The 23,465-nt window shown below is 45.0% G+C and overlaps 1 protein-coding gene across 1 annotated transcript in view; it reads right to left on the reverse strand.

The window, feature by feature from the left end:
• TMEFF2 (transmembrane protein with EGF like and two follistatin like domains 2) overlaps window positions 1-6,963 on the reverse strand; it is a 232,862-nt gene extending 225,899 nt beyond the window's left edge. Inside the window, exons 1-2 of the mRNA XM_035132318.2 lie at window positions 6,478-6,963; window positions 4,032-4,141 (exon numbers count right to left, since the gene is read on the reverse strand). Coding sequence (XP_034988209.1) covers window positions 4,032-4,141; window positions 6,478-6,655 — 288 coding nt within the window. The 5' untranslated portion in view covers window positions 6,656-6,963. The remainder of the gene's footprint in view (window positions 1-4,031; window positions 4,142-6,477) is intronic.
• Window positions 6,964-23,465: the final 16,502 nt, after the last annotated feature.

Consider the following 23,465-nt stretch of genomic DNA (forward strand, 5'->3'; position numbering starts at 1 on the left):
CATCTCGATCTTTCTCCCCTGTATATAAACACACACACACACACACACACACACACACACCACTTCCCAGTGTTCAATGCCACTCTGCCATACCAAAAAAAGGAAGTTAAAAAACTGAAATCCTGCACACAGTGAAAGAGGGGGCAAAGTCTTCTCTCACTCCAGAAACTGGAGTTACCCAGAAAGTGGGAATATAAATACCGGTAGTTTATAAGTGATTATGTAATAGGGTAACCCGAATCGAAATAGGACTGTTTATATAGACTTGTCGACCGTAAAAGGGGCCTTGTGATTAGAAGGGTTAATAATAGAAATATGGTTTTGACTGAGATGGGGAGTTCTTAGAAGAGAGGCGTGGGTATAAGGAAGAGAATTTTTAGTTTATAATATGAATTAAATGAATAAGTATGTTTAAGGTAGAAATATAATATGTAAGGAAAGTGGAGTATGATGTTGTCATAGATGATAAATATGTAAACTATAATGAAAAGGATAATTATAGAATTTTGGTTTAAAATTTAAAGTGTATAAACATGTTTAAGATAGAAAGAAACAATGTTAAGATGATGATTATGAAATTGCCAAAGAGAGTATAAGATGAACCACAGGAAGTGGGGCTGAGGAAGTCAACCTACAATGTCAGAAAAGATTAATAGTTTTTGAACTATCGTATATGTATGTTTTTGTTTTTTATTATGTTTATGTTAATGTTTTGATTTGTGTTTCCTGTTTTTTGTGTTTTTTGTTTTCTCTTTTAGGTATTGCAGGGGGTTGGTGTGTTGGTGATGTTTTGTTGTTATATGTTAAAAAACCAATAAAAATATTTTTTTAAAAAAGAAAGAAAGTGGGAATATCTCTTTACATTTCCCATTCCCTTATATAAGGTGGGGTGGGAATAAATCACAGCACTTGACAACAGCGCAACCCCACCCCTTCTCTCTCTCTCACACACACACAATGACAGACACAATTATTCCCTACATAGATGCAAAAACTCCTCATGTGTGTGTGTGGGTTTTGCTAAGTCGTTCTGTTTTCCAGCACAAGTTCAGAAAGGGCTGAAACAGGACCAAGACTCGCTGGGGCTCAGTCCCAGGACCTGTTTCCAACCTGCCCCTCAACTTGTGCCTTTAGCAGCAACTTGACTGGCAGCAATTTGGAGGAAGCAATGCTCATCTGCACTACGCCGCGAAAAAGCTTTGCCAGCTGATTTCTGCAGATCAATCCTCCGCTAAAAGCACAGGAGCAAGTTCTCTCGGGCCAATTGGCAACCCTACCTGGACTATGTTTTTGCCTGCTCAGTGAATAACTACAGCCAGCGCCCCCACACTCAGGATGAAGGAGGGGAGCTTTCAAGGCAAATGGCTTTCAGGAAGAGCTGAGACCCAATGACTGACTCCCTTGTTAGAGAATTGGCACAAAATTCAGAGAATGCAGATACTCTGAACTCCAAGCACCTTAAATGAATTTTGTATAACTGTAGCAAGACACTGATAATGTATTTATTCAGAAACATTTAAAACTCACTGTTGGGTTTTTTAAAAAAGTTTTTTTTTAGTTACAGTGGTGCCTCGCTAGACAAATTTAATTCGTTCCATGGGTCTTTTCTTATAACAAAAAAATTCGTCTAGCGAATCCCATAGGAATGCATTGATTTTTTTTTGCCCATAGGAACGCATTAATTGAATTTCAATGCATTCCTATGGGAAACCGCGATTCGCTAGACGAATTTTTCATAAAACGAATTCGTCTAGCGAGGCAACCTCCGCTCGAAAAATCCTTTCGTTAAGCGGAAATTTCGTTAAGCAGGGCATTCGTTAAGCGAGGCACCACTGTACTGTTCAGCATGGGAATTGGACTTATAAGTTAAGGTATACATTAAAGAAAGCGAATAGCATATACTTGTGTTATTTTGTGGAAACACCTGCTGCTTTAAAAGAAAACAAAAGCCAACACCAATTCTTCCATGTTCACTAACTTCAAACCTACTGCAAAGCCAAACTGGAACCAGGCAGAAGAAACTAAGTGTACTCTGTGTCTAATTTAATTTCACTGCCGGTGGCTCTGAGGTTGCTGCTTTTACCCACCAGGCAATGATACAAGGACAGAGCATTAAATCAATCTCTTGGGAAGGAACAACTTGCAAAGTAACTAAGAATCTTAGAGGCTTCTACAGAGTATCCTTGTTCCCTTCTCCTTTTGACAAGAACCGTCCTTAAATATTTACATTTGAATGTAATTCCATGTAGCTGTTTAGAGATAGGTGAAGAAGAGTAATGTGCCAAGCAGAATAATTTTAGCAAGGAAGACTATGTAGCCCTGATACTTAATTAGACACTGGTTATGAAATGCCATACAAGCTTAGCAGAGTATTTCCTCTGTTAAAACCAAACAACATACATTTCAAATTAATATATTGTGACACTGAACAGTGAGGTGGGCAAGGTGTGTGTGTGTGTGTGTGTGTGTGTGTGTGTGTGTGTGTATGTGGTTGTTCACTTGTAATTATGCAAAGAATCCTTGGCCTCACCACACCCATCTCCAACCTAGTGCCTTTCAGAAGCTGGACTACAACTTCCATCATCCTTGACCATTGGCTAGGTTACCTGTGGATGATGGCAATTGGAGCCCAATGCCATTTGGAAGGTGAACCAGCTTGGGAAATACTGGTTCACCGTAACAAATCTACTCTTAAAGTGCACAGCAAACTACAGTACAGATTAAATGCATTAAAAAATATACAAGAATGAAGACTTGAACACCTAAGCAAAATATAGATTCCATACTGAAATAAAATGAATTCTTAATTACTATGTTGAGAGGTAAGGGGCACAGGTGGCGCTGTGGATTAAACCACAGAGCCTAGGGCTTGCCAATCAGAAGGTCGGAGGTTCGAATCCCCGCAACAGGTGAGCTCCCGTTGTTCAGTCCCTGCTCCTGCCAACCTAGCAGTTCGAAAGCACGTCAAAGTGCAAGTAGATAAATAGGTACTGCTCCAGTAGGAAGGTAAACAGCGTTTCCATGCACTTCTCTGGTTCGCCAGAAGTGGCTTTGGCATGCTGGCCACATGACCCAGAAGCTGTACACTGACTCCCTTGACCAGTAAAGCAAGATGAGCGTCGCAAACCCAGAGTTGTCTGTGACTGAACCTAATGGTCAGGGGTCCCTTTACCTTTTATGTTGAGAGGTAGTAATGATATGCTAATGGAACCTCAGTGGAGGGTGAAGAGTATCAACTCCAGACCATTACATGGATGTAAATCCCACTGCCTTCAACACAATCTACTGCATATTTGTTTGAGAATGTGGATTTAAGACACCTTAGGCAGACTTATGTGAAAATATGCTCTCCTGGAACAGGCAGGACTTACGCAATGATCCATGCAATGTTTACTTTCAGGTACAAGCTATACAAAACATCCACCACAGTTCAATTAAAGTTTTTGATGTAGCCCTTACGATGACATTCAGTCTCAGCAAAATGCATGAAAGTTTGGTCACTAACAACACCCTCAAAATCAATGGGACTCGGTCTGTTCAAGCAGCCTTGAAGCTTCCTTGGATATTAAATTGGGATTGCAATTTAGCTTGAAATGTTCCCTCCCCGTGAATTAAGGAGCATTGTTGAATGACACACTGCCTTAACTTGCCTTTGGTATATAAAAGCCATCTTACAAATCAACTTCTCCGCAACTATTTCAGCGGCTTCCTGGACGTATAAAGAAGATGCTATAGGTTTGGCTGAATTGAAAAAGGACAGAAAATCCCAATTCTGAAAAAGGCCACACACAACCTGACGCTGACAACCCTAAAGAGGCATTTGAAAGAACAGCACCTACATTTTCCCAGAGAGTCTTCTATCTTCTTGACACCAGTTGGCTACCCTGCCAGCACCTTAGACTAGCTGCCAGGTTTTCACTCCGACTTCTCTGCATGCAGAGAAATAAATTGCCTAGTGATGGGTTGTAAAGGGAGATCCCGGATTTGTATTCTCATTAGTGAATAAAGGAAGGAGAGATCAATCTTCTTACCTTGAACTGACAGACGCAAGTCACAGTGTCTCCAATTCTTAAGCACTCTCCGTCAAATTTACAGGTATTGGTGTCGCAGAGAAAGAGATCGTTTTCTCTGTCATCATAACCTCAAACGCAAAGAGAAAAACACTGTCAGCTTTGGGTCTGGCAAAGAATATCAGACAGGGGCAGCTGCTTTTCAACGTATGTGGCACACCTAGCATTGTTTGATGAAGCAATGTGCAATCTAGAAAGGTTGTCTTTTCATCCTCACTTTGCCTTGTTCTTGCCCGTTTCCAGAGGAGTTTGCAGTCCCTGTTAATCTCCCAGCTCCTCCTCCTCCTCCTTCATTGAAAGTAGTTTCCATTTCCACAAAAATCAAGCATTTGGTTGCAAAGCAACATGATTCTGTACCCCTCCCCGTTAAATCTTCTGGTCCAAAGTCTTAGAATGGGAATTTCTCCAGGCAGTGACAGAACAAAGCCCCCTAATAATAAAGATAAACAGGCTATGTGCTTTTTGTGATAGGCTGTCTGATTCCAATGAAGATTGATCACCTCCAGGTTAATAGGAGGGATGCCAGGTTCTCGGCAGAGCTGCTGAAAGGAGACCTAGCTCCTTTCCTCCAGTTTTGACAGGCAGGCTAACAAATCTGGCTGGAGGTTCAGCTCATGAATGCCAGCTCAGATTTCAGACCTCAGCTAGTTGCCATCCTACTCGGGGAGTGTGTAGCATAGCAAGGTATGAAGCCAAACAGCCATATTTGGCTTGAAAACCGTCAAGATTGTGTTCTATTGATTTAATTAACATCTCAGCGTTCCTAGCCATGTCCTGGTTGTGCAATAAAAATGGAAACACCATCCATAGAGCAAAAGTGACTTATTGACCCTAATTACACACACACACACACACACACACACACACACACACACACTGCACTGAACTATGGTATTCTAGTTATACACCCAAAGTAATCCTGGGGTAATTAAAAATAAATAAATTAGAGAGCCACAATGCTGGGCTAAATAATGCTGAATTTGCTGCAGAGGTTATTGCAACTTGAGCTTTGGTAAAGTATTGGGCTTCCCATAATTTGTGAAATCAGATTTGAGTTATAAGATAGAAGTAACATGCTCTGTTACCTATCCAGCATACATGCGGAGAGGAAATGTAGGTGTTTTGCTTAAGATACTGTACAAAGTTACACAGCATTTTTAGTGAAGGGCAAACTGCATCAAAACCTTACTAGTGTGTTTGGAAATGTCTCTGTGTGCAGCTGTAGATACACATCTATAGCTGTATGCACAATGTTTATTTTTCTCTCTGTGTTTTTTTTTAAAAAAAAATATCTGGATATGCAGCCTGCAAAAGAAGGTACTCCCAGAAGCATTTGCAAACCAGTATTGTGTGGGAAGCACTGTACGAATGGTAAACACACTCCAGACAGAACTACAATTAACCTATTGAAGATGAGTCTGGTCATAGGAAAAGACAACCGATGGAGAGAGGGGAGGTAACTCCCCACAGCTTCTTCCTTATTCAATTAGTGCATTTTACTTGAACTGTGTCTGGCAAACCACTTTAAGCAGGGCTGAAGCCGACTAACGAAATAAGGAAAAGGCAAGTCTGTTTCATGACAGAAAGAGGAGGAAAGAGCCTCAGGAGCCGATTCTAGATTATCTTGCTTTGTGTGCTGTGTGAATTTGGGAATAAACACTTGCTCTAAGTTCCCTTCAAGAATAACAGGATTCCTTTTTTTTAAAGCTAAGAGAAAAAAGCAGAGAAAAAAAGAGGTTTTAGGCAACCCCAATCTCTGCTTTTAAAAATAATATATACAACTATAAGACTATGGATAGCCTTAAAAGCTTTAAGGCAGGTGGGAAGGAAAAAAAATAGATTTCCAGATTAGCTAATTTGCTGGTTCTTCGAAAGGAGATCTAAACCCAGCCTGCAAGATCTTATGACTTCTCAGGGAATCACAACTTGATTTATAGCATCCTCCCCGTCTCTCTCCTGCTCCAACTTTTAACACTTCTAAAAAAACAACAAAAGACCCACCCTTAGCGTCCAGACTGTGCAAGTCTGCAGAGATGATAATCAAAAGCCCATTTGAAGCAGAGGCAATTAAAAAGGTGGCGGAGGAAGTAGAGAAAGATCTATAGATACTTTCCTGTCCTCTTTACTGACCAGCCTATTCTATTCCTTTCGCATCAAATCCGACCTGTAATTTCCAGACAGCTGCGCGATGTGCCAGAGAGGTTTTGAGAGGACTGGCTCAACCCCACCCCTCCGATCTCTTTTTAGAAGATGCTTTCCTTTAGAGATGGATGGGCATCGCTGTACATTTCTCTCTCTCTCTCTCTCTCTCTCTCTCTCTCTCTCTCTCTCTCTCTCTCTCTCTCTCTCTCTCTCTCTCTCTCTCTCTCTCTCTCTCCCCACCCCAATTCCTGCTCCCCAAGCTTACCAGAGCAATTCCAGCCGGTAGGCGTTTGGCAGTCACTTAAGGAGGTAGGGAAAGCTGCAAGTTTCACCGGTCGGGCTACGATGAGAAACAACACCGGCAGGAGCAACCAGCAAAAGCAATCGCAAAGTGTCCAGCCGCTGCTCCACTGCCGAGGTGGGGAAGATTCCCACAACACCATGACTTCGTAACTCAACTCTGCAGCCGCAGCAAGAGGGAACAGCAGCTTCCCCCCAAAAGCGAATGGCTCTCTCGGGCTGACGGGGGGATCCTTAGCATCCCGGGGGCCCCAGCCAACAGCAGGTTAGGAAGAGGCACCCAAGTCCTGGCATGGTGATGATGGCGAGGATGATGATGATGATGATCCTGAGAGTTTCAGCAGAGATATCCAGGGGCCTGGCCCAGCCCGGGGAACGGCATGAGCAGGGATGGTCAGGAAGGAAGAAGAAAAGGAGGAGGAGGAGGAAGAGGAGGACCAGGAGGCTGGAGCAGCCGCTGCCATAAAGGGGTCGGGCTGGGCTGGGCTTGGGGAGAAGAGAGTCAAGGCACCTCGCAGCTCCGCAGCCGCTGCCTCCTCTCCTGCTCTGCCGCCCGCATCCCTCTGGCGTTGGGAAAGCAGCAGGTCCCCTCAGCCCGCCGGGGTCACGTGGCGCAGGCAGCGCGGGCCGTGATTGGACGAGCGGGATGCAGGTCCCTGCGAGGGAGGAGGAGGAGGAGGAGGCGGCAGCAGCAGCAGCTGGAGAGAGAGAGATGCTGATGCTGCGCCCGCTCCGCGCTCGGCAAGGCGAGGCGCACCGGGGAGGCTCTCAGGCGGCTGCAGCAGCAGCAGCACCCAGCCCCACCCTGGGAGCTGGCTGACTGGGGGACCATCCAGCAGGCAGATCAAAGAGGAGGAGGAGGAGGGAGAAGCGGCTCCCGGAGGAAGATGGATTGGAAGGGTGGTGGTGGGGCAAAAGAAGGGCGGCGGCAGCTGCACCTTGCCAGGTAAAACAGCCGCCCCCGTCCGTCACCTGGCGGAAAAAATCCCGGCTGGATCTGCAGCGAGGAGCGTCGGGCGCACTGTCGAGCCGCGGGCGCTTCCCCCGCTGCTGCACTGGCGAGGAGTGACTGAGAAAAAGCAAGCACTCCCGTGCACTCAGCCCCAGTCACCAGGCATGGGAAGTTGATTGCGGTCAGCACGCATGTGCAAGCGCCGTTGGCGAGCCGCGAGTGTTTGTGTGCGCGCGCGCGGGTTGCATTGACCGCTGCATGTCTCCAAAGTGGCCCCGTCGGCGTGCATGCTCTCTACCTGATCCACCTGTGGTCTGTTGTTGTCTAAAGGACTCGGAGCGCCGAGGCGAGTGCCCGGCTTGGAGCACCTCGCAGAAAAGCCTCGTATCCCCCACGGAGGCGTTGGTCCCACGAGTGGAGGATGTTTCCCTTGAGCGTGGTCCCCACGGGTGGATTCCTCCCGCCACCAGATTGGCCACTGCGCTCGCTCGGGCCGACTGCTCCTACATGGCCACCTGCAGTGCCTCCTTCCGAGATTTCAAAGTTCCTAGTCGCGGTCTAAAGGGTGTGTTGCTCCCCCCCTCCCCAAATGCAGGGAGGAGAGGGAGGGAGGAGAAAGAGAAACCGCAGATCGGATGCGAAAAGGGACAAATGGACCAGAAGGCAGAAATCCAAAGGTGGTGACATCCAGCGCTCTCTCCAGCTCCCGGAGAGCTGATGCGGACGCGATTCCCCGCTTGACTCCCGTAGAGGCAGCGCCCAAGGGCCGTCATTGGAGCTAGCCATAGGAACCGAGGTCCCTTCGGTCCCCCCAATAAAATATTTGAGGGGGCTTCCCTCCCCCCCCAAGTTAATGGGCATTGCCATTCAAATTATCTCCGTGCGTTGCGTCTGGTGATCGATTACGTGGGCTCCCCAATATTTTATTTAAGTTGGCACCCCTGGAGCTAGTAATCGTCGGGTGAGGGCTTCATTCAGGAGGGTCTCGGGGTGGGGTGGGGTGGGGGGGCGAGGGAGGTGAGGGGATCTCTAAGTTTGCCACCAGCATCAGGGCCACTTAGATTCCCTTGCCTTCTCCCTTCCGCCTTCCGAACTCCCCACACACCCTGCACAGACGCGCAGGCCCAAAGTCTAGTGTTTTGACTGTGGGTGCGTGCATGCTTGTTTAGTTATTTTTTAAAATCTCTTTGTTTTGTCCGGCTTTTCTTTTAACGGCGCCCTTCCGTCATCCAATCGCTCCCCTCACCTCCCAAAAAATAACCAGAGAAGGGAGGCGAGGACGCTGTCTTTCTGAAGCCAGGAGAAAGAATTCATTTGGATTTCTTTCCCCCTCTCTCCGTTCCCTCTCCGTGGAAAAGACTCACTTTTCACATAACAAAACTGGTGGTGGATGAGGAGCAAAGCTCTCCGCAACCACCAGCTCCAAGTGACCCGTATCTCTCTCGCTCGCCCCCCCCCTCTGGTATGCCAGAAAGCTGGGATCGGTCTCATCCAGGTAAGGATTGCGCTACCCTCCCCCTGCCAACTCCCCCCCCCATACCTCCACCAAGCCCCCACAATGTCCCGCCCACTTTTCACACTCTTGTTCTCCTTTCTCCACAAAGACCCCATTTTTGACGCCCACCCCCACCCCGCGCAAACCCCTCCCAGTAACCCAACCCAGCAGAGATCAATTTGCCCAGACGGCATCAAACAAATGGTTTGCTAGACAACAGCAGCGTAATGCATTTATAGGAGGAAGGGAGATGGCCATTAAAAAGAGCGAAAGGGAACTGAACTGTCATCTAATATCCAAGGAAGGAAGGAAGAGATCGCGCCTTGAACCCGAGTACAGTAACAGCAGAAAAACGCGCGTGGTTTAGCTAAGGATTTTGCAACCTTCGAACTTGCAAGGCGCGCGCCAGATTTTCCTTTCTTTCAAAGCAGCCCGGGAGGTAGGTTGAGCAGGTTCGTATGAAAAAGAACCCACTGCAACAACAACAACAACAAAAAAGTGCCTATGATACAATTACGATGATAAAGATGAACTTCGCGAAGCTTCTGCTTCCAAAACATTGAAGGGTCTTGGGAGATGACCACGTACTTTCGCAGTAACCTTTAGCCACCATTCAAGGGAATCCGAAATAAATGCACAAGAAGCACGCAACCCCTCCTGCAAAACACACGCACCAACTTCAGCAGAGTTGATGGCTGTGAAGGATTAAGAAGTGCAAGTACATCCCGTCAAGATCTCCCCCCCCCCCTTTTTGCATCTGAATTATTGAACTGCACAATACATCTCCCCCCCCCCCCCGCGAACGTTTGGGGTTTTTCCCTTTTCTCTCTTTCTGTCGCTTCATTTGTACAGACTATAGACAGTAGCCACCGAGGAGCAGACCCACAAAACTCCACCATGTGGCAGGAGAAGATCATCAGTCACTGGATATTGCATTATGGAAGAAGCAGTTAAATAAATAAATGGCTCCTAAATGAATTCCTAGAGTCAGATGCTGTCAGCAAGTGGAGAGCTGGAGGAGAGACGGAGTGCGTTGCTCACAGGATCACTTAAGGGTTTTATGGCTCAGAGGATTTTAAATGGCGGAGCAGAGTGTTTCTAATTATTTTAGGTTTGTTTGTTTGTTTTAAAAAACCTTTTAAAAAAACCCACCAATGATTGTTGGGTTGTGAGAACATAACCAGAAGTAAATACTTGGGAATAATTTTTTTAATTATTATTCAGGTACCACCAGGTTCTGGTGCGCCAGAAGCGGCTCCGTCATGCTGACCACATGACCTGGAAGTTGTACGCCAGCTCCCTTGGCCAATAATGCAAGATGAGCGCGCAACCCTAGAGTTGGTCATGACTGAACCTAATGGTCAGGGGTCCCTTTACCTTTACCACCAGGAGGGAAGGAAAATGTCTTCTCTAAGACCCAGGGAGAGTAACTAACAACACTTCAAGCTTATTGAAAAGCTTGGTGCTGTGTATAATGTGGAACTGGGGCTGGAGAGATTGTGGCGCTCACTAGGTGACTGTGGCTAAGCTACCTTTTTTTACCTTATCTCTGTGGGATATAAAAATGTAATTGCAGTCAAATACAGTGGCACCTTGGTTTACAACCATAATCCATTCCGGAAAGGTGCGCTTTCACCTGTAGGGCCTCAAAAAAAAAATTGTTTGTAATTCCCCCAAAATGGGTTGTAATCCAAAAAAAGTTTGCAAACCAGACTGTTTGCAAACCAAGGTACCACTGGACAACATTCCTACAATGCACATGCTGAGGAATAAATACTTTGTATCACTCAGGAGAAAACTTGTTACTTCCTCCTGAGCTGGGACAGACTTCCTTTGCATGGGACTTAATGTGGGTGTGGCCTGTTCTTGGACAGAGGAGCACACGGCCTCCATGTCCTGCTCTTCTTATTCTTCTTTTTTGTGTTCCTAAGAGTTAGGAGACGTGGGTGCATAGATGCCAAGTCTCCCGTTTTTTTTTGCGGGAAACCCCCGGATTTTAATCCGTTTCCCGCTGTTCTCCTGAATTGAAAAAAATCCCGGAAATCCCCTGGATTTCCTACCTGCCAGAGGCTCCGTTTTGGGTGCTGGCGCCGCCCAATTTCCAGTGCCCAGACATGGGTAGCGCGGCACCGGAAGTCGCTTCTACGCATGTGTGTAGAAGCGACTTCCGGTGCCGCTCCGCCCATGCCTGGGCACCGGAAGTTGGTTCTACGCATGTCCAGACATGCGTAGAAGTGACTTCCGGTGCTGTGCCGCTGCTGATCCCGCATTTGTCAGCAGGAGACTTGGCAGCTATGCACGGGTGGCACTGTGGGTTAAACCACAGAGCCTAGGGCTTGCCGATCAGAAGGTCGGCGGTTCGAATCCCCCCATTGCTCAGTCCCAGCTCCTGCCAACCTAGCAGTTCAAAAGCACGTCAAAGTGCAAGTAGATAAAGAGGTACTGCTCTGGCGGGAAGGTAAACAGCGTTTTCATGCACTTCTCTGGTTCGCCAGAAGCGGCTTAGTCATGCTGGCCACATGACCTGGAAGCTGTATGCCGGCTCCCTCAGCCAATAATGTGAGATGAGCGGCGCAACCCCAGAGTCAGTCACAACTGGACCTAATGGTCAGGGGTCCCTTTACCTTTACCTAAGAGTTAGGAGAAGTGACTGCTGAGTCGCAATATTGTTCTGTAAATTAAATCTGCCTTCAGAGATCTTATTGTGAACTGGATGATTGTAAGTAAACTAGTTTTATGTTAACTTTAATCAGATTATCATGCCTATTCTTTTAGGAGGGATAGAAAGGGGATCTTGCCAGGAATCTCAAATAGTCATAGCTGCCAAGTATCCCGTTTTCGTTGGGAAACTCTCTTTTCCCCTACCGTTTCCTGGCGGTCTCCCGTATCGGTTATTATCCCGTTATTCTCCCTTAAATCTGCTCCTGCCGGTGGCCATTTTTCTGGTGCCACTTTGCTCTTCTATGGGCACCATAGCTGCCAAGTCTCCCGTTTTCCCCGGGAAACCCCTGTTTTTCCAGCTGTCCCCAGCCAAAAAAACGGATTTTTTTTTTGTTTTCCCCCGGTTTATTCTGGCGCGGCGGCCATTTTGGAACTGGGCAGAGCATGCTCAGAAGCGACTTTTGATGCTGCTATGCCCAGTTTCAAACTGGCTGCAGCGCGACTTCTGGTGCAACGGCCATTTTGGAACTGGGCACAGCAGCATCACAAGTCACTTCTGAGCATGCTCCGCCCAGTTCCAAAATGGCCGCCGCGCCGGTCTGGTCCCTTATTTTTCAGAGAGGAACTTGGCAGGTATGATGGGCACCAGAAAATGGCGGCGCCAGAGTGCTCGATCCCACGACAGATGGCAGCACACAGTCTGACAGGTCTGAAGTTCAAATTCCGAAGTCCAGTCAGGCCAGGTTCTGCAGCTGACCCAGGGATCAGGTCAGGGTACCTGCAGCTCAGTCCCACACAAGCACTGTCCTGAAGCACTCCCTGCCGCACCCAAGCCATGGTCTAACCAACATGGGCGATTGAGCTGTCATAGCACCTCAGCTCTGCTTCTCTTTTATGCTTTGCCTGCTGATTGCACGGCATCTGGGCTTGAGGAGGCATGTGACCCTCTTCTAGCAGCTACACCCCCCCCCTACACTACCAGCCACTGTGCCCTGTTCTTAGCCGAGTGCAGCCAGCTGCCTGCCACCACCAAGTCTTTCTGGTTAGTGCATGCTCTTGTTTTTTGCTGTCTCTCATAGCGAAAGAATGCCCCAAACCACCAAGCGGTTTGCAATCCTCTTTAGGACGATACACTAATAGGGTTGGCCCAGTTTCTGACCGTTGACACCTGATGTAAGGTGTGCCTCCAGGATACTTTGATCTTGAATTATTGGCTTGAGCCTTACGGACATCCTCATCTCTTGTCTGGCGCATGCTGAAGCAAAAGGGATGGCCAGCTGGCAGCCACAGCTGCATCCCAATCTCTACAGCCTCTCTATGCCAGGTGGGAAGCTGGCCACATCTGACTTGGCAGATGCTCTTCCCAGTGTGAAATGAAAGGATGCTCCGGAGGCCTTTGCAGAGGTTTCTGGGATGCCGCCTTCTTTTGGACTGGGAGGTGGTATAACCACATTACTCCAGGCGATAAGTACAGGAAGTGTGTGTCCCATTGAGATCAATTAGATTTAAATACCTAACTGCTCATTTTTAGCCCTGCACTTTTGAATGGGACTTAGTCGTGGCTGACTTTTCCTGAATTGTGTTTGGTCGAGGCACATCTTATTCTACCTCTGCGTCCCCCCCCCCAAAAAAACCCCAAAATGACTCTACATCTATTAAAAAGCTCAGAAAACACATCCTCTAAGCATCTTTCTGTCTCAGGTAGCTTTTTAAAAAATGCAGTAGTGAGACATTTCTTTTGTGACTGCTGAGGGAAAGGTTTTTATTTTGAAAAATAGGAAGGTAGATAAATAAAAAAAGGAAAAGGAAATAAGGCAGTAGTTTAAAATGATCTAAATGAGCCAGAATATACTCAAAGACAGTTGACACGAGTTTATGTAACAATATCCATAACACCTTCATTTAAAAAAAAAAAAAACCCCACACGTTTTACTTGCAAAGGCTGTTTCAGGTTGAAAGTTGGAACTTCTGAAGGGTAGAAATGTTTTTTTTTGGGGGGGGGCATTTTGATTTTATGTGTTTGTACATTTTACAATGCCTTGTGTGTTTGAATGCCATTGCTTCCTTTAGATACTTTATAACCATTTTCGCCCTGCTGCTTCTTCCTTCTCCCTCATTGGAAACTTATATGGGTGATCTCATCCAATCAGGGATCACGGCCTTGATGACATCACAGCTCTCTGTAGATAATCATATTTGATTGGGTGACGCTGTTAATGAGGACAAAGTAGGGCCTCTGAGAGCAATGGCAATGTTTTCTGGATTAATCACATGGGTGAGCTAACCTGATTCTGGGCAACACAGTGAATGGAATGCCATATATATGCATATATACGATTGTATGTTTCTATGGGTGCATTTAACAGACATAGCACTCTTTTGTTAATAATAATAATAATTCCAGGGTTGCTCACATAATTAACATCAAAAAACGAACAAATAAAATAAAACTCAGTGTGATAAACTGCTGAAGGAAGCGCAAAAGATTGATAAAATTCAGCAGCATCAATACATTTAATGCAGATTGAGTGATCTCCTGAAAAGTCAGGGTTGATTGAACCTGAGTGGAACACACATGAATTGATCAATTCCTGGCATTTCTGCTTAACGGGATTTCAGAGGAAGACCTCTGCCTAAGAGAAATTGGAGACCTGCTCCAAGACATACAATGCTAAATGTGTAGTACAATCCTCTAAATGTTTACTCGGAAGTAAGTCACATCAAGTTCAAGCGGGCTTACTTTCAGGATAGTAGGTACCCTGTTTCTCATATTTTAAGACATACCCATAAATAAGCCATAGCAGGATTTTTAAGCATTCAAGAAATATAAGCCATACCCCGAAAATAAGACATAGTGATAGGCACAGCAGCAATGCTGGCCGTGGCAGGAGGAGGAAGAAAAAAATAAGACATCCCTTGAAAATAAGCCATAGTGTGTTTTTTGAGGAAAAAATAAATATAAGACATGTCTTATAATATGAGAAACACGGTATAGGATTGTAGCCTAAATGGACTAATGGTTTGAATCAGTATTAGGTAACTCCACATGTTTGTAACTGAAGCTGAAAAGTAAGCTTGTAACTAAAGATACTCGCCAGCTGAAATTTGTCTTTGGTGCACATCAACTGAACTGTAAATCATCTGTCCATTACATCAGGGGTGGGGAATCCATGACCTTCCAGATGTTGCAGGATTACAATTTCAATCCCTGGCCATGCCAACTGTGGTTGATGGGCTTTGATGTCCACCCACATCTGGGGAGCCATAGATTCCCCTCCCCTGTGTAGGGATGCACAAATCAGTCAATTTGGGTGTCCCCCCCCCCGGTCAGTTCCTTGTTTTTTCAATAAAGTTGGTTTGCCACATTGTCCATATCAGTTTGCTCACGAAATTTCTCAGTGTTTTAGGGCACATTTCTCCTAACGGACACAGTTTTGTGTGCAATTTAGCTTAATATACAATTTTTAAAAAAAAGCAATTTCCCCTAATATAACACACTTCTGCGTGTGGTAAACCATATGTGGAACGAGTCTGCCCCTGCGGTATGTCGGAGGTAGAAACTGCCTCCCACGTTTTATTACGCTGCCGTTTTTACAGTGACATAGCCGGGTTTTCAATTCCCCTGCTATGCAAAATTTCTCAAATGAATCTGAATCCCAATGCCTAAAATTCATTGTAGAAGATAAGGACCCCGAGGCTACGATAAAAGTAGCCAGATTTTGTGCGACTGCCATAAAACTCAGGGAACAAGCGGTGTCACCACAATGATTAAGGCCCCCAATGGCAATTTTAGGCTATATTTTAGCAACCCAGTTTTAATTTACATATTATAAATGCTGTAATATATACACATGTACTGTTCCTGCTGTGTAAATTTTAATGCTACATCATTGAGTTTTATGATTTTTGATTCTGTATGTGAGCTGGTCTGTGACCGTAAATAAAATTGAATCGAACACTTTTGCGTGTTGTTTTCAGTACTATATTTAAAAAAATGTATTTTTGTATACATTTTTGGGTCAATAAACTGCAGCACAAAATGAGAATTTCAAACGAGAGCTGCATTTTGGTTTGCACAATGGTTCAGCAAGTGTAAATCATGTATATTTGCAATAAAATGCGAATTGAACCACATCTCCCCTCCATCTTTATCACTGCATCTCTAAACTCATTGTAAGAAGTCTTCCTAACACTCAGTTTTAGAAGTCAATCTGCACACTCAGTGTCTATGAACTGTTTGAGGGGTTCTGACCCACCATTTTGGAATCACAAGCTAGCAGGAAGAAAATAAGACAGACTATGCAGTTGCCATATTGTATAGGTGATGGGTTTTATAGAATCATAAAATGGTAGAGTTGGAAGGTGCCCCAAGGGTCATCTAGTCCAACCCCCTGCAATGTAAGAATCTCAGCTAAAGCATCAATGATAGACGGCCACCCAACTTCTGAGCCAGTGTGGTGTTGTGGTTAAGAGCGGTAGACTCGTAATCTGGTGAACCGGGTTCGCGTCTCCGCCCCTCCACATGCAGCTGCTGGGTGACCTTGGGCTACTCACACTTCTTTGAAGTCTCTCAGCTCCACTCACCTCACAGAGCATTTGTTGTGGGGGAGGAAGGGAAAGGAGAATGTTAGCTGCTTTGGGACTCCTTCGGGTAGTGATAAAACAGGATATCAAACCCAAACAACTCCTCCTCCTCCTCCTCCTCCTCTACGTAAAAACCTGCAAAGAAACAGATTCCACAATCTCCCAAGGGAGACCGTTCCACTGTCTAACAGCTCTTACTGTCAGAAAGTTTTTCTGTATGTTTAGTCGGAATCTCCGACTAAAGCCATTGGTTTGAACCCTACCCTCCAGTGTTTACAACTTTGAGAATCTCAGATAAGAGGCTGTGCCTTACCCTCCTTTTGAAACGTGGTAGCAAGAATCCATGGGGTTCCAAGCATTCACCCAGGGTCTCTGTTCCTTTGGAGAATTGAGACATGACAGAGACTGCCATAGCTTTAAGAAATATGGTTTATTCACCTATTTGAACCTTCATTCTGCATGGAGGGAGTCCAGATCTTACAGTATGATCATTTCAAGAGGGGCTTGTACCCCACAGCATTGCAGCCAGCCTTCAGCCTGCCTGCCCCAGATGGCTCCCAGTCTTTCTTCTTCCCTTTTCTTCCCAGAACACCCTGCTAAAAACTCTATCTTCTTGTCCCCTCACACCCAGTTACCTTCCAAACTCCTGTCTCTGTTCACACTTCAGAGCAGGGAGAAAGGACAGCTCTCTTGCATTGCCCATGACCCTCAATGGCCCTGTATTGTTTCTTAATGGCCATGTCATTTTGCATAGGCTAGCCCAGGAATTCCTCTGCAGCTTGTATTTCTCCCTTCGCATCCCAAATAATCAAAATCCTACCATTTATTAATTTCTAGGGTTTAGGGGGGACCCCCTTAAATCTATAGCATGATTCATCTCCTGTCCCTGCAAGGACATTTCAGGTAATTTAAGGACATCGTGTAACTTCTCTTGCAGAATTGGAAGACCTCACATTTCAAACTGGAAATAACTGAGCAAAACTTTAGCAGGATTCCCCTTACTGTGTTGGAAGAGATACTACTACTCCCAGCAGAATTCTGTACTGTAGTTAATAATTTACATCACCTTAAAACCTACAGACGATTTGCTTTCTCTGTTTAGACCTGGTTTTCTCAAGCGTGTGCAGTTTTGACCCTAGGGGGAAACTCAAGAGGAAAGATTCCGTTAGGGGCTCATCCAGACTTTCTTTTGTGTTGTGCTTCCAGGCACAGGTCTACGCTTTAAAGTCCAAGCATATTGTTTGTCCCCCCCCCCCCCAGCACTGTCCCCATGAAAACCAGTGGCATGTGGTCAGCGGATCCGAGGGACTAGGCTAGTCCCCTAAATGTTCCTGGTAAATTAGAGTATTAAAGTATTAAAGCCTAGCGCCTCCTTACCAAATCATGGGAAGCTTCTGCCTGGCTTAGGGAGGGAGGCACGATGCTCACATGTGACACCAGGATGTCAGAGGGGACCCTATCGCCCTCACAAGCTGGCACCTCTGGTCCTAACTGTTCCCCTACATAAAAAATTCACGACACACCACTGGTGAAAACCCACTCTTTACCGCTGAATTGGAGCAAATGACAATCCATGGGAAACCAAAATTGCTGTTTGTTCCAATTCAGCATTGAAGAATGGGTTTTTGCTGGGAAAGCGTTTCTGAGAGGGAAGCACTGGGATGCAGCACTTTAAAGACCCGTGCCTAGAAATCACAGAACAAAAGGTAAGTGTGGATAAGCACTTATTATGTACTGACTGTCCTGATAGCAAATCCACTTGCTGTTTCGAATGAGCTCTCTCCTCTACTAAAACAACAACAACAACACCCTGGCAAAGTAGCATGAGATTTTACGGCTTGCTCCAATTTTAATGTGTGAAACTCTTAATTGCTATGGGTGCACTGCATTCCATATGCCACTGCCTAAATCCTCAAATGAACCGAAAGGGTCTGGATTGTACAGATTCCATGCCCCAAAATATTCTCTATTCTGTTGGCTGGAAACATACATTGCCCAGCATTAAATTTTGTGAACTGGAGAAAACTTTGAAACGAGCAAGTGTGAGGTATGTGATTGCTTTTGAATCTTTTGAGATGCTCGAAACATTTGAAAAGTGTTTTAGGTGGTTTTAAACAGTCTTCAAGTAGTTTTAATCATGGGGTTTTTTCCCCCCAGTAAGGAAAGTGACAGGAAAATGCACTGGGGCTGCAACATCATCTAACCACTCTAATAAAAATTCACATGGTCATTCAGCCAGTTGGACTCTCAGACTCCTAAAAAGGTATAACCTGGCCTTAAAATGTAATTGACTGAAAAGTTGGTTTAACTTTAACATTAATTAAAAAGAGCAAGTTCTTGGATATGCCTTTCTTTTCAAAAAAAGATGGCATTCCCTAGGGGTTTAGAGACCACCCAGCAATTTTGAACATCTCTTCTCATGCAACAACCCATCCTGCTTTCTCTCCTCCTCCTGTCTCTTTTTCAGCATAGGGAATGAAGAAGTGACCGCTGTCTAACTAATTAACCAAGGTAATGCTTCTCTGTATGTATCGGCACTCATTAGAAGAGTGGAGAAAAGAATATAATTGTTACTCTTGTGCTTTCCGTCCCTATAGGCACCTGACACTTTCTGGGAGAAAATAGCGAGACACTGTAATTGTTAAGACTCTCCTCACATTCATCATTAGATTAATGATACATTTCACTTCTCAGCTGGAGTTGATAAAGTTGGCCTCACGGGTATAGCCACACAGGTTTTAACGAAGGAGGTTAGAACAGTTGTAATCTCATTGTTTTGAGAGGTCTACCCAGTGGGTACCCCTGGAGTAGATTGTGAAAACCATGGCAGACAGAGGAAAGCTCAGGCTTATTTTGTATATTGCTTCCCAAGCACACCGCTTTGCCATTCAGTATGGCCTTCTTGCAGTTTCAGTGAACATCTCTGGAAGAACCCGAGATGGGTGTGATGCAGGACCAACTGCCACCCAAAGGAAATCTGGATTCCTGTGCTTGTAAAGCAACTTGATCAGATCAGGAGCCCTTCATACCCAATGGATTACCATGCCTCTCTTATAGAATCATAGAATCTTAGAGTTGGAAGAGACCACAAGGGCCATCCAGTCCAACCCCTTGGCAAGCAGGAAACACCATCAAAGCATTCTTGACATATGCCTGTCATGCCTCTGCTTAAAGACCTCCGAAGAAGGAGACTCCACCACACTCCTTGGTGGCAAATTCCACTGCCAGACAGCTCTTACTGTCAGTTCTTCCTAATGTTTAGGTGGAATCTTCTTTCTTGTAGTTTGAATCCATTGCTCCGTGTCCGCTTCTCTGGAGCAGCAGAAAACAACCTTTCTCCCTCCTCTATATGACATCCTTTTATATATTTGAACATGGCTATCATATCACCCCTTAACCTTCTCTTCTCGAGGCTAAACATACCCAGCTCCCTAAGCCGTTCCTCATAAGGCATCGTTTCCAGGCCTTTGACCATTTTGGTTGCCCTCCTCTGGACACGTTCTCTTCTTGAACTGTGGTGCCCAGAACTGGACACAGTACTCCAGGTGAGGTCTGACCAGAGCAGAATAAAGTGGTACTATTACTTCCCTTGATCTAGATGCTATACTCCCATTGATGCAGCCCAGAATTGCATTGGCTTTTTAAGTTGCTGCATCACACTATTGACTCATGTCAAGTTTGTGGTCTACCAAGACTCCTAGATCCTTTTCACATGTACTGCTCTCAAGCCAGGTGTCTCCCATCCTGTATTATGTATCATGTATTATGATGGAAACAGATAATACAGAGGCATTATCTGGTGGTGATGCCTCACATCGTTCCTGGTAGGACCAGCCCAGAACCGGGTAGGACCTCAAAGGAAGAGGAGGAACCTATTCCTGGTCTTGGAACTAACAGGATTCAAAGTGAATCATCAGGTGCTGATAGCTCTCCTTAAGCTACCATTCCAGAAGATCCCAATGTGGACTGACTGGTCTCTAAAACCTCCTAGTTTATCCCCAAAACAAGAGGCACACTACCCATCTTCAGCACAATGTTGACTCTTCTTGTGAGAAGGAAGCCATACACTTCACAAGATCTGGATCAGGGCAGCAGAATCCAGCTCTGAAGCTACTCAATTGGGGCCAACTTAGTGCTGAAGCAACAACTCATCCTAAAATGTTCCCTATAACTTCTTGTTGGGCAGCTCCCCTGTTATCTGAAATGCCTTGATTCCTGACCAGCTGGGCAGACACTACTCTGTTCTTTTAAGAAAGAGTTTTGAGCCACGTGTTAGCAGTGGCAGAAGCAGGACACCAGTATTGTGGTTTGTATTCATATGCCCTTCCTATCATAAGTCAGCTTGATCTTGTATTTCTGTCTATTTATCTGCCTTAGTATTACAGCCAAAGATGGTTTACCTCCCTCTTTGTATTGGGTCTTGTAATTGATAAAAGAGAAGCGGACCACACTTCTCTTTGTGATCAACATCATTCAGCCAAACCCATCTTACAAATATTGTTTGCAAATCTAAATCATGCTCACCTTAACAGACTATTGCCTGATTTTTTATTGTTATTATTATACAGGCATACAAAGCATTCAAACTGTGAGCAAATATAAGGGTTTTGCTAATGCTGTGCACTGGTGTGGTATATCGTTTGGAAGATAGGAAGGTGATTAGCACCATGCAAATATAATACTAAAACAATCTCCCTTGGATATCAAGTTTGCACACAAAATTGTTTTTAGACCACCAGTTTCTGAAAACAAGAATGGCTTATAGACTCAAGCAATTCTGTGGTTTATGGCTCTAGATTTACAAAAGATAGTAAGATTTGATAGCAGTGTCTTTGTTCCCAAGTAACATTGACTCATTATGGCACCTTCCTGATGGAGCACTTTGATTAGAGAAAGGATTTAGAAATTACCCTAATCTGGATTTACTGACAAATAGTATCTGTGGGGATTTTGTTTGTAATAATACTGTGGTTCTTAACAAAATAGCTCAAAGCTATGTGTTGACATCTACAGCAGTGTGTGTGTGTGTGTGTGTGTGTGTGTGTGTGTGTAAACATCTGTCACATGATTTTTGCTGAGCATTGGGCTAGATTGTAATCCTAAACAAGGAAGAAAGTCTCATTTTGCTCAGTGGAATTTACTTTTAGTATAGATGTTTTTAGTATAGATGTCTTCTTCTTCCATTCATACCCCATCCATCTGGCTGGGTTTCCCCAGCCACTTTGAGCGGCTACCATCAGAATATTGAAAACATGATAAAACATCCAACATTTAAAACTTCCCTAAACAGGGCTGCCTTCAGATGTCGTCTAAAAGTCAGATAGTTGTTTATTTCCTTGACATCTGATGGGAGGGCTTTCCACAGGGCGAGCGCCGCTGCTGAGAAGGCCCTCTGCCTGGTTCCCTGTAACCTCACTTCTCACAGTGAGGGAACCACCAGAAGGCCCTCGGAGCTGAACCTCAGTGTCCAGGCTGAATTATGAGGGTGGAGACGCTCCTTCAGGTATACTGGACCATGGCCGTTTAGGGCTTTAAAGGTCAGCTTTGAATTGTGCTTGGAAATGTACTAGGAGTCACCTTTCCCCATGCAAGGACCTGGAACTAGAAAGTATGAGCAAATGTACTTAATGTAAGCAAAGCCTAATTTAAACGTATTCATTCATTCATTCATTCACTCAGGACTGGTTACAACATTAACACGACTTTAAGAACAGTTTAGAACAACTTACCATAATATCATAAAAGTAAGGTGGGTCCTGAAAACATAGAATCATAGAATTGTAGAGTCAGAAGGGACCACAAGGATAATCTAATCCTATCCCCTGCAATGCAGGAATCACTTGCCCAACATGGGGCTCGAACTCACAAATCTGAGATTAAATGTCTCATTCTCTACCAAATGAGCTAAAAGCCAGGGTAAGAAGGTGTGGCTTCAGCATCCTCCCGGAGCTGTATGGTGAAGGTGCCAGATGCACTTCCGTGGGGAGGGAATTCCAGAGTTTAGCAGCCACCACAGAGGATGCCTTCACCCAAGCCACCACCACCCGAGCCTCTGAGAGCAGAGGAACCGCCAAGAGGGCTCCCTCTGCTGATTTCAAGATCTAAGAGGGCCTGCAGGGAAGGAGGTCGTGTTCCAGATATTTGGACTTGTTTAGGGCTTAAACACTAATGTGAACACTTTGAAAAGGAGCTGCCAGCCAGTTCAGCTGCTGGTCTTCCAATGTGATTGGATGTCATCGCTCATCACCATTGGCTGTGTTGATTAGGGCAGGTGGGATCTGAACTCCTACAAGGTCAGGAGGGTGCCGCATTGCCTACTTCTGACCCGGGTTGGTATTTACAAAACTCAAATCTTTGTCAGTACAGTATTAGGTTGGCATGGAGATGAGAGGTGCTATTCACTTGCCTTGCCTGTCAACAATAAGATGAAGTGGTTGAACCATCACGAAACTGTAGCACAGAAAAAGTGAGTTAACCCCTCTCCATGTGTTTCTTCTTCCTCTTCCTCTTCCTCTTTAAATCATAGAATTGTAGTGTTGGGAAGGACCCCAAGGGTAATCTAGTCCAACACCCTGTGATTCAGGAATCTCAACTAAAGCATCCATGGCAGATGTCCATCCAATCTCTCCTTAAAATAAACACGATCATGCATTTAATACTGGATATCACCCAATATCTATCTACATTAATGGAACACTTTTAATTATGCATTGTGTCATGTTCCAAAGAAAATAGAATGATCTAAACTGGCATCACAGGCAATATGAGATCTGCTGTAGTCGAACATTCCCTTCTTACTCACAAAGACTGCTGCGTATATGGTTTTGAGATTTCACTCGCTTACCCCATTCCAACCACACAGATGCTTCAGCACAAATAGCCATTAACAGCTCCACTTTGTATTCAATTATCTTGATTCCCCTCTCATTTACTTTTGATTGTGTGTTTTTTCTCCCCCAGGGTGACCTGGTGACCCCATTGGAATTCTACCCTGGTGTAATTGAGACCAAAATTAGGCCCAATAGTTTTATAAAAAGCACACAGATGCTTCATAATGAGCCTTTTAGAAACATAGCTCCAGCAAAATAACAATCAAGGACTATTAATTCTGCCACTTGTTGGAGAGAAAAAGGACACAACATTTATACCCTCATTACACTGTTGTAAAGGCTGATGGATATGTATAAAAACAAAAGCCGATTTCTGCTTTTTATTTATAAAAAAAAGCTAAAGAAAAACAGTTCCCCTCCCCATAGTTGCA

The sequence above is a fragment of the Zootoca vivipara genome, chromosome 1, assembly GCF_963506605.1.
Source record: "Zootoca vivipara chromosome 1, rZooViv1.1, whole genome shotgun sequence".
NCBI lineage: Eukaryota > Metazoa > Chordata > Lepidosauria > Squamata > Lacertidae > Zootoca > Zootoca vivipara.